The following is an 11,708-nucleotide window of genomic DNA, read 5'->3' as shown; positions in this document are numbered from 1 at the left end:
CCGCCCGCTCTCTGGGCGTCCATCTCGGCCTATCCATCCTTCCCGCCCCACCCCCGCCTCTGGGCGCCCCTCCCCCTCCCGAGTCCATCCCGGGGCTTCTGGGGAGCCGCCCCGCCCCCAGCCCTGAGGCTCCGCCGCCGGCTCCTGGCTCCGCCCACCTCGGAGGCTGCTCCTGCGCTCTCCTAAGTCCCTAGACGAGGTCCGCTTCGCTACCCAAGCGAGAGAGCGAGCCTAAGGCAGCGGCCTCCCTTCCGGCCTCCCTTCCGCCAGCTGCCCAGGGGCTCGCCCTCGGGGTGCTGCTGCTTCGGGAACAACTACGGTGACGCCCCGGGCCTTAGCAGGTGCAGGAAGGCACCACGAGGAGGGCCCGTTTCCGGCCTGGAGCCCTTCCTGCCACACTGGCTCCTGGGCTGGGGCTGGGGGGCAGGCGGGAGGGGGTCGCCTTTCTCCCAAGAACTCGCCTGGAAGGTGGGTCTGGTCTGAGCCCTTCCGAGATGCGCTTGAGTCCTCCCTCCGCCTGGCGAGCAGCCTGAACGAGGGGGCCGCCTCCGCTAGATCCGGGCTATTGGGGGCCGAGTTCAAGAGCCAAGAGCCGGGGGCCAAGCCGGGGATCTGCTGGGACGCCCACCGGAGCCCCGACAAGAGGTCGCCAATCCAGGAGTGACCTGTCAGAGCTCTGGCCGAGGCCGAGCTGGCTAAAGTTGGGCCTCGAGATGGGATTCACCTGAACCTGCCCGCTTCTGCTCACGCCTTGAAGTGAGGTCTTCTCTTGAGTTCCCTTCTTAGCCAGAACATACTGTTGTCTTGGTCTACGGGAGGTCTCTCTCCTGGGCAAGGAAAAGAGACGGAAGAGGCAGCCGGTTCTGCCCAGTCATGCCACCCCTCACCAGGGACCCAGCACCTTTTCGATGCCCCTCTCACTTTAAAACCTCCTTCTCTTGGAGAGTTCCCTGTGTGGCCTCATCCACTTTTCTTCATCATTAGAATCATTTCTCTTCATGTCTCCTGGCCCAGCTCCGCTGCCTTCTGCCAATCCCTGACCCCTACCTCACAGGCCAAGTGGCCCTTCTCTTTACCAAGGCAAACCTTCCTCTACCTGCACAAGCAGTCCATTCCACCCCGAGCCGAGCCGTCTCCTCGAGCATCCGCCCCCTGCCCCTGCCCCCCATCGTCCCCTCTCTCTCATTAATCCTCCTCCATCTCGAGGACACATGAATAAAGCTGAAGGTAAGAAAACCACTGAACTAATAAATAAAACTCGGAGCTGGTTTTGTGAAGAAAAATCAAGAAAGGAGAAATGCCAGACCTCACTTTGATGAAAGAGAGAGAGAAGAAAACCAAAGTACCGGTATCAGAAATGAAAACCAATGACCAGGAAACAAGCAATGGGGAAAACGGGAAGGAAGATGGCCAACTAGTACCAGATCGCAAACTGTATTACCAAGTGGTATTCGTCCAAACAAGTTGGTACTGGCTAAGACAGGGAGCAATGGACCAGCGGAGTAGATTCCAGAGCAGGAAATGATCATAGTAATCTAGTGGCCGATAAACCCAAAGACCCCACCTTTAGGGACAAGAACTCTATATCTGACGAAAGGGAAAACTGGAAAAGAGTGTGGCGGCAACTAGGTATAGGCCAACATCTCACACCATATACTAGGATAAGGTCAAAATGGGTTCTTGATTTAGCCATAAAGGATATGACTATGAGCAAATTAGGGGACCTTCAAATAGTTTCCCTGTCAGAACTGTGGAGAAGGGAAGACTTTATAACCAAAAAAGAGAGAAAGAGCATTACAAGATGTTAAATGATACATTTTATTATATTAAATTAAAAAGGTCTATACCAGGAAAAACAAGGCAACCAAGATTAGAAGGAAAGCAGGAAACTGGGGGGAAATTTTTATAGGAAGTTTGGTAAAGACCTAATTTCTCAAATATGTAGAGAATTGAGTCAAATCTATAAGAATATGAGTCATTCCCCACCTGATAAATGGTAAAAGGAAATAAATAGGTAGCTTTCAGATAACGAAATCAATTTTACTTGTAGTCGTATAAAAATGCTCTAAATCAAAACTCATTAAAGAAAGATTCAAACAACTCCGAGGCACCATTTCACACCTATCAGATTGGCTAATATGACAGAAAGTTGAAATGACGAATGTTGTAGGGGATGTGGGAAAGCTGGGCCACTAATGCACTATTGGTGGATCTGATCCAAGCATTCTGGGGAATAATTCGGAACTATGCCCAAGGGGGTATAAAACTGTGCAGACCCTTTAACCAAGCAATCCCACTACTAGGTTTGTATCCCAAAGAGATTGTTTTTAAAAGGGGGGAGGAAGGACCTATATGGAGAAAAACGTTTTTTTGTTAATTTTTTCCTTATTTTATTCCACTAACAAATATACACAAAAGTTTTCCAGGGTTACATGATTCATGTTGTCTTCCTCTCCTCTCCCCTTCCCCCTCCCAGAGTTGATGAGCAATTCCCCTGGATTATACATGTATGATCATTCAAAACATATTAACATATTATTCATTTTTGTAACAATATTTCAAAACAAAAGCCCCAAATCATATCCCCAAATAAACAAGTGGTGAATCACATGTTTCCAGCTGCATTTCTGCTCCCACAGTTCTTTCTCTGGGGGTGGAGAGTGTTCTTTTTCCCAAATCCCTCCAAATTGTCCTGGATCATTGTCCTGCCGAGAGTAGCCAAGCCTGTCACAGTTGCTCATCCCACAATATTACTGTTACTGTGTACAATGTTCTCCTGGTTCTGCTCATTTCACTCCGCATCAGTTCATGGAGGTCCTTCCAATTCTTCCCCAGAGCACGATAGTACTCCATTGCCATCGTATACCTCCATTGGTTCAGCCGGTCCCCAGTCGAGGGACGACCTTTAGTTTCCAATCCTCTCATGCAAAAACGGTTTTAGCAGCTCTTTTTTTGTGGTGACACAGAACTGGAAATGGAAGGGACGCCCAACGATTGGGGAACGGCTGAACGAGTTGGGATGCCGCGGCGGAATACAGTCTCTGGTGCTCTCCAAAATGACGAGCGTCACGGTTTCCGAAAAACCTAGGAAGGCTTGTGTGAATTGAGGCACAGCGAAGCGAGCAGAACCAGGAGAACATCGTGCCTGGTAAGAGCAGTATCGGGTGATGAATGACTGTGGTCGGTACACCGAGGCCCTGGGATACAGCATGCTTTCCGCTGGCAGAAGGAACTGGTGGAATCGGAAGGCAAATCGAAGCATGTTTTCTGAGCTTTGCCTCTTCTGGAGGGGCTTTACATCTTCTCTTGCCAAGTGGCTAATACAGAAATGTGTTTTCCATGATTCCACACGTCGAAATCACATTGCGCGCCTTCTCAACAGAGGGGGAGGGAGGGAGGGAGAGAATTTGGAACTCAGATTTACCTTTTAAAATCGTACGTGTAGTTGAAAAAGATTTGACAAAAATAAATAAAACTCTATCGAGAGAGAACACATCTCCAGCCTTTCCCTGTGCACTGGTTCTTCCCCGTAGCCTCCAGAGAAGCCCTGGTTTTCTCCATTGCCCTCATGTGGCCCCTCCGCACCGGGTTCCTCCTCCTCTCCTGGTTTAGACACATTCTGATCTCATCATCCAGCCAGAGTCTTCAAAGGCACCGCTGATTCCTTCGGAGACAATCCCAATGGCCTTTTCTCGGGCTTCCTCCTCCTCCTTAACCTCCGGCCATCGCCCCCTGCTCTCTGCTGCTCTCTCCTCGCCAGGTCTTTGGAACGCTTCTCTCTCCGTTCTGGCCCTCCTTCTCGGTCGCCTCTCCTGGATCCTGGTCCAGGCCGTGCCTGCCGACCCCAGGAGGCCCTCGGGGGCCTGCCCTTCCCTTCTCCCTCTGGGCCACTTCACTCGGTGACAATGTCATGGCCATCCCGAAGCTGCCCAGCTCCGGTCTCGCGTCCCGAGCTGCCTTTTAGACGTATCCAACGGGGAGTCCCGGAGACAACTCGAACTCTCTCGGGCCCGAACGGAGCTCTTTTTCGACATGCCGATACAATTTCTAAGAATCGCTTGCGGACGCTTTGTGATCCGGGCCCTCCCCCCTTCCCCCGCGGCCCCTCCCAAGATGGCAGGCGGCATGACGTAGGGGGCACACGCGTTACCAACCAGACAATCCACATTCCACGTTCGCCGTGTTGTGAAAGAAGACACGGATCGCTTACACCAGAGAAAAACTCATGGAGGGGAGAGAGTGAAGAGTGGCGCGCCTCGATCGGCCCTCAGGCCCCATCAGCCCCTTCTAATGCGGTGGGGCACCTTTCGCATCCTGAGCCTCTTGGAGTTGTCCTGGAACTGGGCTCAGTTTCTCTTCCGGGGTTCCTCCGGGTCTTGAAGGGCCAGAGGCTGTGGCCAGTGAAAGGGCTTCGAACTGGACGAACTTCCAGAGAATGCTTTCGCCTGGGCGCTGTGGCCGTGGGCCGGGCCGAGGAGGGAGGGGGGCGAGACGGCTCCTTCTGGAGGAGCCTGAAACTTGGGTGGGGCGGAGACGGCTCTCCAGTGGGGACAGCCAGGCCTCCCTGTGTCCGGAGGCACCAACTCTTGCCCTCCGCCGGCAGGTCCAGCAGCGTACATGCTGCCGATGGTGATGGGGCCACACACTGTGGGCAAAGTATCGCAGCCCTCCTTCTCCATCAAGGGCCGGAGCAAGCTGGGCAGCTTCAGCAACGACCTTCATAAGGCAAGTCGTGCCCTGGGAGTCCCCCCGACAGCGTCCCGGGTTCCCCCTCAGCAGGCCCCCCCATGCCGCAGCCCTCAGCTTCCCGGGCCCCTCCGAGGGGGTGGGATGGGCGGAAAGACTGGCTTGCGGCGGCCTCGTGTTGGGGCAGGCGGGAGGTGGTCGGAGCGAGGGGACGTCCTCCCGGGCCCCCTGCGCCCTGCCGCGTCAGGCTTGGCGGCTGGACGCTCCTGCGGCGGCCCCACTCCGGGCAGCCCTCGCGTGAGGGAAGTCAACATAGGCCCCAGCAGAGAGAACTGCGCCGGGGGCCGCCAGTCACCCCGGTCGTGCCTCTTCCCACAGACCCCGGGCCCTGCTGCCTACCGACAGACAGATATCCAAGTGGTCAAGTACAAGGCCCCGCAGTATACCATGGCTGCCCGAATCGAGGCAGTGACAGACAAGACCGTGAAGCCGGGCCCGGGCGCGCACAGCCCAGAAAAGGTTTGGGGGCTGGGCATGGGCAGGTGTGGGGGGGGGGGGGCGGGGCACGGGGGGCCAGGAGAAGCGGGACCCCACAAGGCCTGCCTTCTCGCTCCCTTCCCAGGTGCTGATGAACAAGCCCAGCGCCCCCCTGCTCAGTTTTGGAATCAGGCATTCGGACTACATGACCCCCCTGATCCTGGATTTGGAGTAGGCCCTGCCCCACGCCGGAGCCAGCTGCCCGGGCAGCCTCCTGCCGCCATCATGATCCTTTGGACAACAAATTTGCCTTGTATCGGGGAGAGAGCCTCTGCAGGTGACCAGAGTTCTCTCTCTTGCAATCAGGTGACAGTTTTGGCCATGCCGGGCACCCTGGGACAGGGCCACGCGGGCTAAGAAGCTGTGAATGCTGTTTATTTTTTCTATAATGGAGTTTATTAATTTTGTTTCCAGCTGTGCCTGGAAGTTTAATAAATCACCCATTGTATCGAGTGGGCCGATCTGCAAAGGAGGGGCTGGCCAGAGGGGGGCCACGCTCCCCTCCCCCGAACCTTGGCCTCAGCTCCGACAAGGGGGGTCCAGCTGCCGCGCCCCAGGATGAGCCGGGCATCCCTATGGAGCCTGTCTGGGCCAGACGCAGCTCTGGGGACGGAGACGGAGCCAGGGCTTGGCTGTCTGGCTGGGCCCCTCCCTCCCTCTTGTGCGGGCTTCGCCTGGTCCAGAGAGGTCAGGCTCAGAGGGGCCCTCCCTCGGGGTGCTCTAAGCCCCCGCCAGAACGGGCCATGGTCCCCCAGCCCTCTCCCTCCTGGTGCCACGTGGCTTAGATCGAGCTGATCCTTGTCTGCCTTTGGGGGAAGGCAGAGAAAGGCAGCTTCAGATACCCAAAGGGAGCTGCCCGAGTCCCCTCTTCTCCAGGCTAACCGTGCCAGGCCCCATACAGCAATGACCGCCAGCCCGAGGACCTTGCTTGGTCGAGCTAAACACGGCAAATAGTTCTGCTGAAGTCTGGCCGGGGCAGAGCCCAGAGAGACCCTCCTCAGAGGGTCTTTCTCCCCTTCTCCTTTCTGCCCACTGATCCGGGCTTGGCTCACACTCCACCAGAGCTCATGAGCCGTTGGCTAGCTGGCGGCAAAGCCGATCTCGGGAACTCGCGGGTGAGGCTTTAGGCTTCGGGCCCTTCGAGCTGGCGTTATTAGCTCTGCCTCCCAGCTTTATGGCGACCAACCTCACGTGCCCGCTCTGCCCTTTTCCGTGTCACTGACCCCTGGAGACCATCTTCCAAGGTGACTCTGAGCCACCAGTGGTTACCCTTCCACCAGGTCCAAAGGCCCAGCTCGCCACCTTCCTCGTGTGGGTAGCCTGAGGGACTCAGCAAAGCACCTGGCCAAAACCTGGGTAAAGGCTATCAAGAACCTTCTGGTGATCTAGCGGTCTGGGACCAGGGCAGCCTCTTCATGCTCGCTGCTTCCCCTTTCTGGAAGTCCAGGGGCCGTTCTTTGAATAATCCCCTCCGGAACTGTGTCAGCAAGCGGACCGAGCTGGTCGGCCTACAGCCTGCAGATCTTAGTCTCTCCTTTCTTGGAGACTAGCACAGCCTTCACCCCCTCATTCCCCAGGTTACCACTACCATCACTACCACATGCGTGTGTAGGTAGGTAGGCGGATGGATGTTTGGATGGGCAGAGGGATAGACGGAGGGATGGATGGACAGACAGATAGACATAGATAGACAGACAGACCAGTTGGACAATTTCACCATCATCCTACAGGTTACATTAGGCATAGGTCAACGTGATTCAAACCCAAACAAGGACCCCATCTACTTTGCCAAGCTTTGCTGAGCTACTTGGACACCACATCCCTCACTTCTGTTTGCCTCATCTGGGCCAAGTGGCAGCTCAAACTGGTCCAGAGTAGTTAGATGCTGACCACGTCCTCACTCATCTTGGATTGCAGCTCCCTATTAGCCGATTCTGTCCTTCCAGCCCAATTCAGAGATGATTCTCTGTGGGAAGAAAAGGCACCTGAGAAAAAAGAGCTCTGACCTAGTTCATCCATTGCTCCCAGCTCATCCTCCCTAGGGAGGGGCCCAATCTTGCAGGAGTTTGTTGGAAGCTATCCAGCAGCTCCAGGGGTCTGGAAAAGTGTAAGGTTTAGGTGAGGAAGAACGAAGCAGAAGCTGGGTGCTGTCAGTCCAATCCGTTAGCTCATGACTGCTCCAGAAAGTCTCTGAGCTTTTTTTATTATGTACCTTTTTCCAAGAATGGTTTCTTGGAAAATGTGTTCACAGATGCATAGACACCCAAGGTTAAAGAATTACATCATGATTGGCATACAGCTTACATAAAATTTCTCTCATGAAGATTATGCCCGGATGAGACAAGGTCCAAGGTTAAAAATGAGTCTCACTTTATCTAAGAGTTATTTTAGTAAAAAGCTTCCGTACTTCAAAAGGTTTGGTAAAGAATGATCCTTTAAGATTGGGGTGTATTTTGTCATTGGAAAGTACCTAAGGGAGAGTGGAATTCGTCTGGATCTGCCTTACAGTGTCCTCGGGATGTCTGAAGGCAGGGAAAAAAGATACAGAGCAGCTTCTACTAATTTATGCTTTTTTTCAGCTTGAGGAAAAACTGTTAACTCCTTAACTGCTGGTTTACTATAAAGTACTTAGAGGCTTCCTATAAAATTTGAGGCTATCCTAGAAAATTAAATTAATATATTTTCAATAATAAAAGGAGCCACAAAGAGGGGTCAAAGTTTTTGGACAGGCCAAACGTTCTATGGCCTGATTTTCAGGTCACAAAATCCAGCGTAGGGCCTTGCCAAACTATGTTGATCTTGATGGGGTTCAGATAAAAAGTACCTATAAAAGGCCCTGTTTCTCCAAGTGGCCCCCGACAGGAGTGTTCATTGTGCTTGGAATTCTAGCTCAACCCATACCTGAACAGGAACCTTCATGACTTGCCCCTGAAAACACCCCTCCCTACCAGTCCCTCCTGGAAGAGCTCCCTTGAGAGAGGAGTTGCGTTCCACTGTGAGAACCCAAATTTCCAGGTGTTTCCTCACATCAGACTAGAAGCACAAACATTGCTGAGCGTCACTGAGAGGACAAGAGACAAGGATCTCGGAAGCTCTGCCACCACTGATACGTCTCATAGCAAGCTCACAGAGATCCTCTCTGTACAAACTGTCACGAGAGGTGGTGCTCTGGGAACCCTCTGAAACACATCGAATTTGATCGGATCGGCTCACGGCTCCAGCCACCTGTTAAGATCTTGTTGTGTCGGGCTTACCACCTCGTGTGCTAATTCTCCTCCCAATTTCATCCTCCCCAAACCCGATAAGCCTGTCCAGCCCTTTATCTGAGCCACTGAGAAAACACTGAAATCCACCGAGCATGCCACTGATTACTCCTTGAATCTAGTTCTAATTTGAAAATTTGCATTGAATTAATTTAGAATCTTTTCCCTGGCTCCATGCTCCCTCCCGTAGCCCACACACAATTCCACTGAATTTTACACGAGTCATTGTTGTATCTAGTTCTGAAACCACGGCTCACGGCTCCGGTCTTTCCGGAAAGGTCGGAACGAGGCTCTGTGAACACACTTCACCAAAGCATAGGTCAATTGTACCAGTGTGTAACTGCCCAAACAGGGGAACGGGGAGCTCCGCACAGCCTGTTGCTCTTGGTGAGGGATGCTTGCTAATGCTGCAGAGACACCCTTCGAGTGTCCTAGAACTTTGCCAGGATCTAGAAGCCCCCGTTGCCTTCTCCTCCTTTTTCTGCAAGCTCGCTACTCTCCAAACCCACAGGCAGCACCTCCCTGTCCCCCCCCTCCTTTCCCACATGACAGACAGGTGTGAGCATCCCATTTGCTGTTTTCTTTCCAAACTAAGGCTGGACTTCACTTGGGCCAGGAGACTTGAGCTCCCCACCCAGTCTGGTGCTCTTCCTCTCTCGCCACCACCTCCACCCTGCCCCCCTCCCGAATGCCAGGTGACTTTCGGAGTCCCTCCACCTTCTCTCACCAGCATCACTGAGAGAACCTCTCCCTGCTCAGACCCTCCGGGAGCTTCAGCACTGGACAGATGTTCTTCTTAAAGGTAAAGGCGCCTGGCGGGCACTTGCACTCCTCCCAACCGCCCAGGCTTCCATCTTCTGAGCAACCAGCCACAAGTCTCCTCTGGCCCCTGGGCAGAACCAGAAGTTCAGAGGCAGAAGGCACCACAGGGCCACCCAGTCGCCCCCATGCCCAAAGGGGAGCCGCTCTGCCATCCCTGGCTCACAGCCTCCCTCGGGCCTTCCTCAGGCCCCCCTCCAGACCAAGGCTGCACAACCACGTTTCCAGCCTCATCTGTCTCACCCCAAGAACGGGAGGCCGAAACGCCACTCGGTGAAGTAGAATTTTATTGGAAGGAGGTCGAAGGTGGTGAAAAAGCCCTCGAGCTGGTGGCCTGGCCTGGCCTGATGGAGGAGCAGCTTCCAGGTCTGGGGAAGCCTCTCCCCCCCCCAAAAAAAACCCTGGGGAATGGGCATGGCCAGTCCCAGGTTGCCCCACTGTCATTGTGGGAGGGCTCTTGCTGCCCTACTGGAGTGGGAGCATGGGGGGGGGGGGGCACAGCTCACTGGAGGGCCGGACCAGGTAATGAATTCATCTTACAGTTCTAAAAGCGGTGAGGGACAGCCTAGCCCTTCACTGACCCAGTACTAGTGGCTAACGCTGCTGCTGAGGTTTAACTGGTGCCGCAGGGGCAGCCTCCGCCCTTGCCAGCCGCCACCAGTTCTTCCTCCAGGCCGAGTCAGACCCCAGATCAGACTTTCACAGTCGGGTCTCCTCTCAAAGGATAAGAAAGAGCTCCAGGAAAGGGGTCGTCGCCCCCCTCATCCCTGCTAGCGCCCATGTGAAGCGCCTCCCACTCGGCCCGTGAAGATGATCAGGGCCCGGCCCAATTCTGGGTCTCCAAGCCGTCGCAGCCCCCTCCCCTCCCTCCCTAGAACAGGAACCCGCCAAGGGCAGGTGCCACTTTGGCTTCGGATCTTCGATGCAGGGCAGACGGCAGGCAGGAAATAAATGCTTGTTGAGTCTCCTGGCATGGTTTGTGCCCTCCCTGCGTGCTGCTTCTTTTCTGGCCCAACAGACCTCACCTGGGTTGGTCTGCATAATCCACACTCCATAATCCCGGCTTCCCCCTCCCCCGCGGGCACACGCTCGAAGCCTTCTGGGTATTCCCAATAAGGCTCCCCTCCAGGGCCACCTCCCAGGAACCCCTGCCGGCTGCTGGCTGCTGGCTGCTCTGACCCAAGCCACCGGCGGCAGCCAGCCGGGCGCCCCAACCCTCCCTAGACCCGACGCCGCCTCGGAGCAGCCTCTTCAGGTAGGACTAGCTGGGACACATGGCAGCAGCCCTCCCGCCAATCTGCATGAAACTAGCATGGCGGGCCAAGGAGGTGGCTCAGCAGATGAGAGCGAGGTTCTGGGTTCAAATCCAGGGTTAGACCCTTCCTGATTGGGCGACTTATTCCTTACTATTTTTCTGCCTGGGAACCAACACACAGAATTGCCGATAAGAAGGTAAAGGAGCTGCTGAGCATCATGGGAAAAGCCTACTGTGGGCAGCGGAGAGCCCAGCCAACCCCAAAGGTCTCGTGCTAGAAAGCGTCAAACCCTGCAGAGAAAGCAGGGCCCGAGAGAACCGGCCGCAGCGCCTACCCGAGTGGGCTCCTACTTGGGGTTCGAGGTTTCCTCCACAAAATGCCTACCAGGAGGAGGCCCCGCCCCAACCTCCTTCACCAGCGCTGACAGACCCGCAGCCCCCCTCCGCCCCTCCCCCCCACTGGCCTCCCTGGGGGGGGGGCACAGAGGCGCTGCGGCCCCCAGCAATGGCTCCGGAGCTCTCGCGGCATTTTCCGGTTTTATTCTCCACAGCAGAGGAGGGGGCGGGGCCAGAACCCCCCCCCCCCCCCCGAGGCCGGCCACGCCCACTCAAGTCCTCGCTTTGGACACCAGGTAGGAGAGGAAGAAGAAGAGGACGATGAGCCCCAGGGCCACGCAGAGCAGCAGCCGCCTGTTGTCGCGGCCCGAGCGGGTCATGGTGGAGAAGCGCTTCACGCTCCCGGTCAGCAGGCTGGTCACGCTGGAGAAGTCCGAGTCCTGGGCACAGAGGCGAGAGGGCGTGGCCGTGGCTAGCCAAGCCCGCTCCCCCGCGCGAACCCCCGCGTGTGTGCGCCGCCCCCCACGGCCGCGGCCCTCACCATGCCGTCCAGGTAGCGGTTCTGCTCCTCCGCATCCCGGTCCATGTCCAAAGCCAGCTGTGGGGGGAGGGGGAGGGGAGGGCTCAGCCAGCCCCGCCCCTCCCCCGCCTTCCTCCCCGCTCCCAGCCCCCCACGCCCTCCCGCAGACACGCACGGCCTTGAGTCGCGTGACCTTGGCCGCCAGCCCGTCCGCCAGGCGCCGGTTCTCGCCATCCAGGAGCGCGTCCGTGTCCGTGTCCGCGACCGCGGCAGCGCCGCCCCCTGGGCCTGG

The 11,708-nt window shown here is 56.0% G+C and overlaps 2 protein-coding genes across 3 annotated transcripts in view; one reads left to right on the top strand and one right to left on the bottom strand.

Moving 5' to 3' along the window:
* Window positions 1-5,398, top strand: part of ODF3 (outer dense fiber of sperm tails 3) — an 11,644-nt gene extending 6,246 nt beyond the window's left edge. Inside the window, exons 4-6 of the mRNA XM_044682094.1 lie at window positions 4,604-4,725; window positions 5,065-5,205; window positions 5,309-5,398. Of these exons, the coding sequence (XP_044538029.1) occupies window positions 4,604-4,725; window positions 5,065-5,205; window positions 5,309-5,398 (353 nt within the window). The remainder of the gene's footprint in view (window positions 1-4,603; window positions 4,726-5,064; window positions 5,206-5,308) is intronic.
* A 4,177-nt stretch (window positions 5,399-9,575) lies between these two features.
* BET1L (Bet1 golgi vesicular membrane trafficking protein like) overlaps window positions 9,576-11,708 on the bottom strand; it is a 7,011-nt gene continuing 4,878 nt past the window's right edge. Inside the window, exons 2-4 of one of the 2 annotated variants that reach the window (XM_044682282.1) lie at window positions 11,592-11,708; window positions 11,438-11,494; window positions 9,576-11,336 (exon numbers count right to left, since the gene is read on the bottom strand). In XM_044682282.1, coding sequence (XP_044538217.1) covers window positions 11,169-11,336; window positions 11,438-11,494; window positions 11,592-11,708 — 342 coding nt within the window. In that variant the 3' untranslated portion in view covers window positions 9,576-11,168. The remainder of the gene's footprint in view (window positions 11,337-11,437; window positions 11,495-11,591) is intronic. The other variant, XM_044682281.1, reaches the window with a different exon arrangement.

The sequence above is a fragment of the Gracilinanus agilis genome, chromosome 6 (genome assembly GCF_016433145.1).
Source record: "Gracilinanus agilis isolate LMUSP501 chromosome 6, AgileGrace, whole genome shotgun sequence".
NCBI classification, from domain to species: Eukaryota; Metazoa; Chordata; class Mammalia; order Didelphimorphia; family Didelphidae; genus Gracilinanus; species Gracilinanus agilis.
This window is presented reverse-complemented; position numbering and strand designations above follow the sequence as displayed.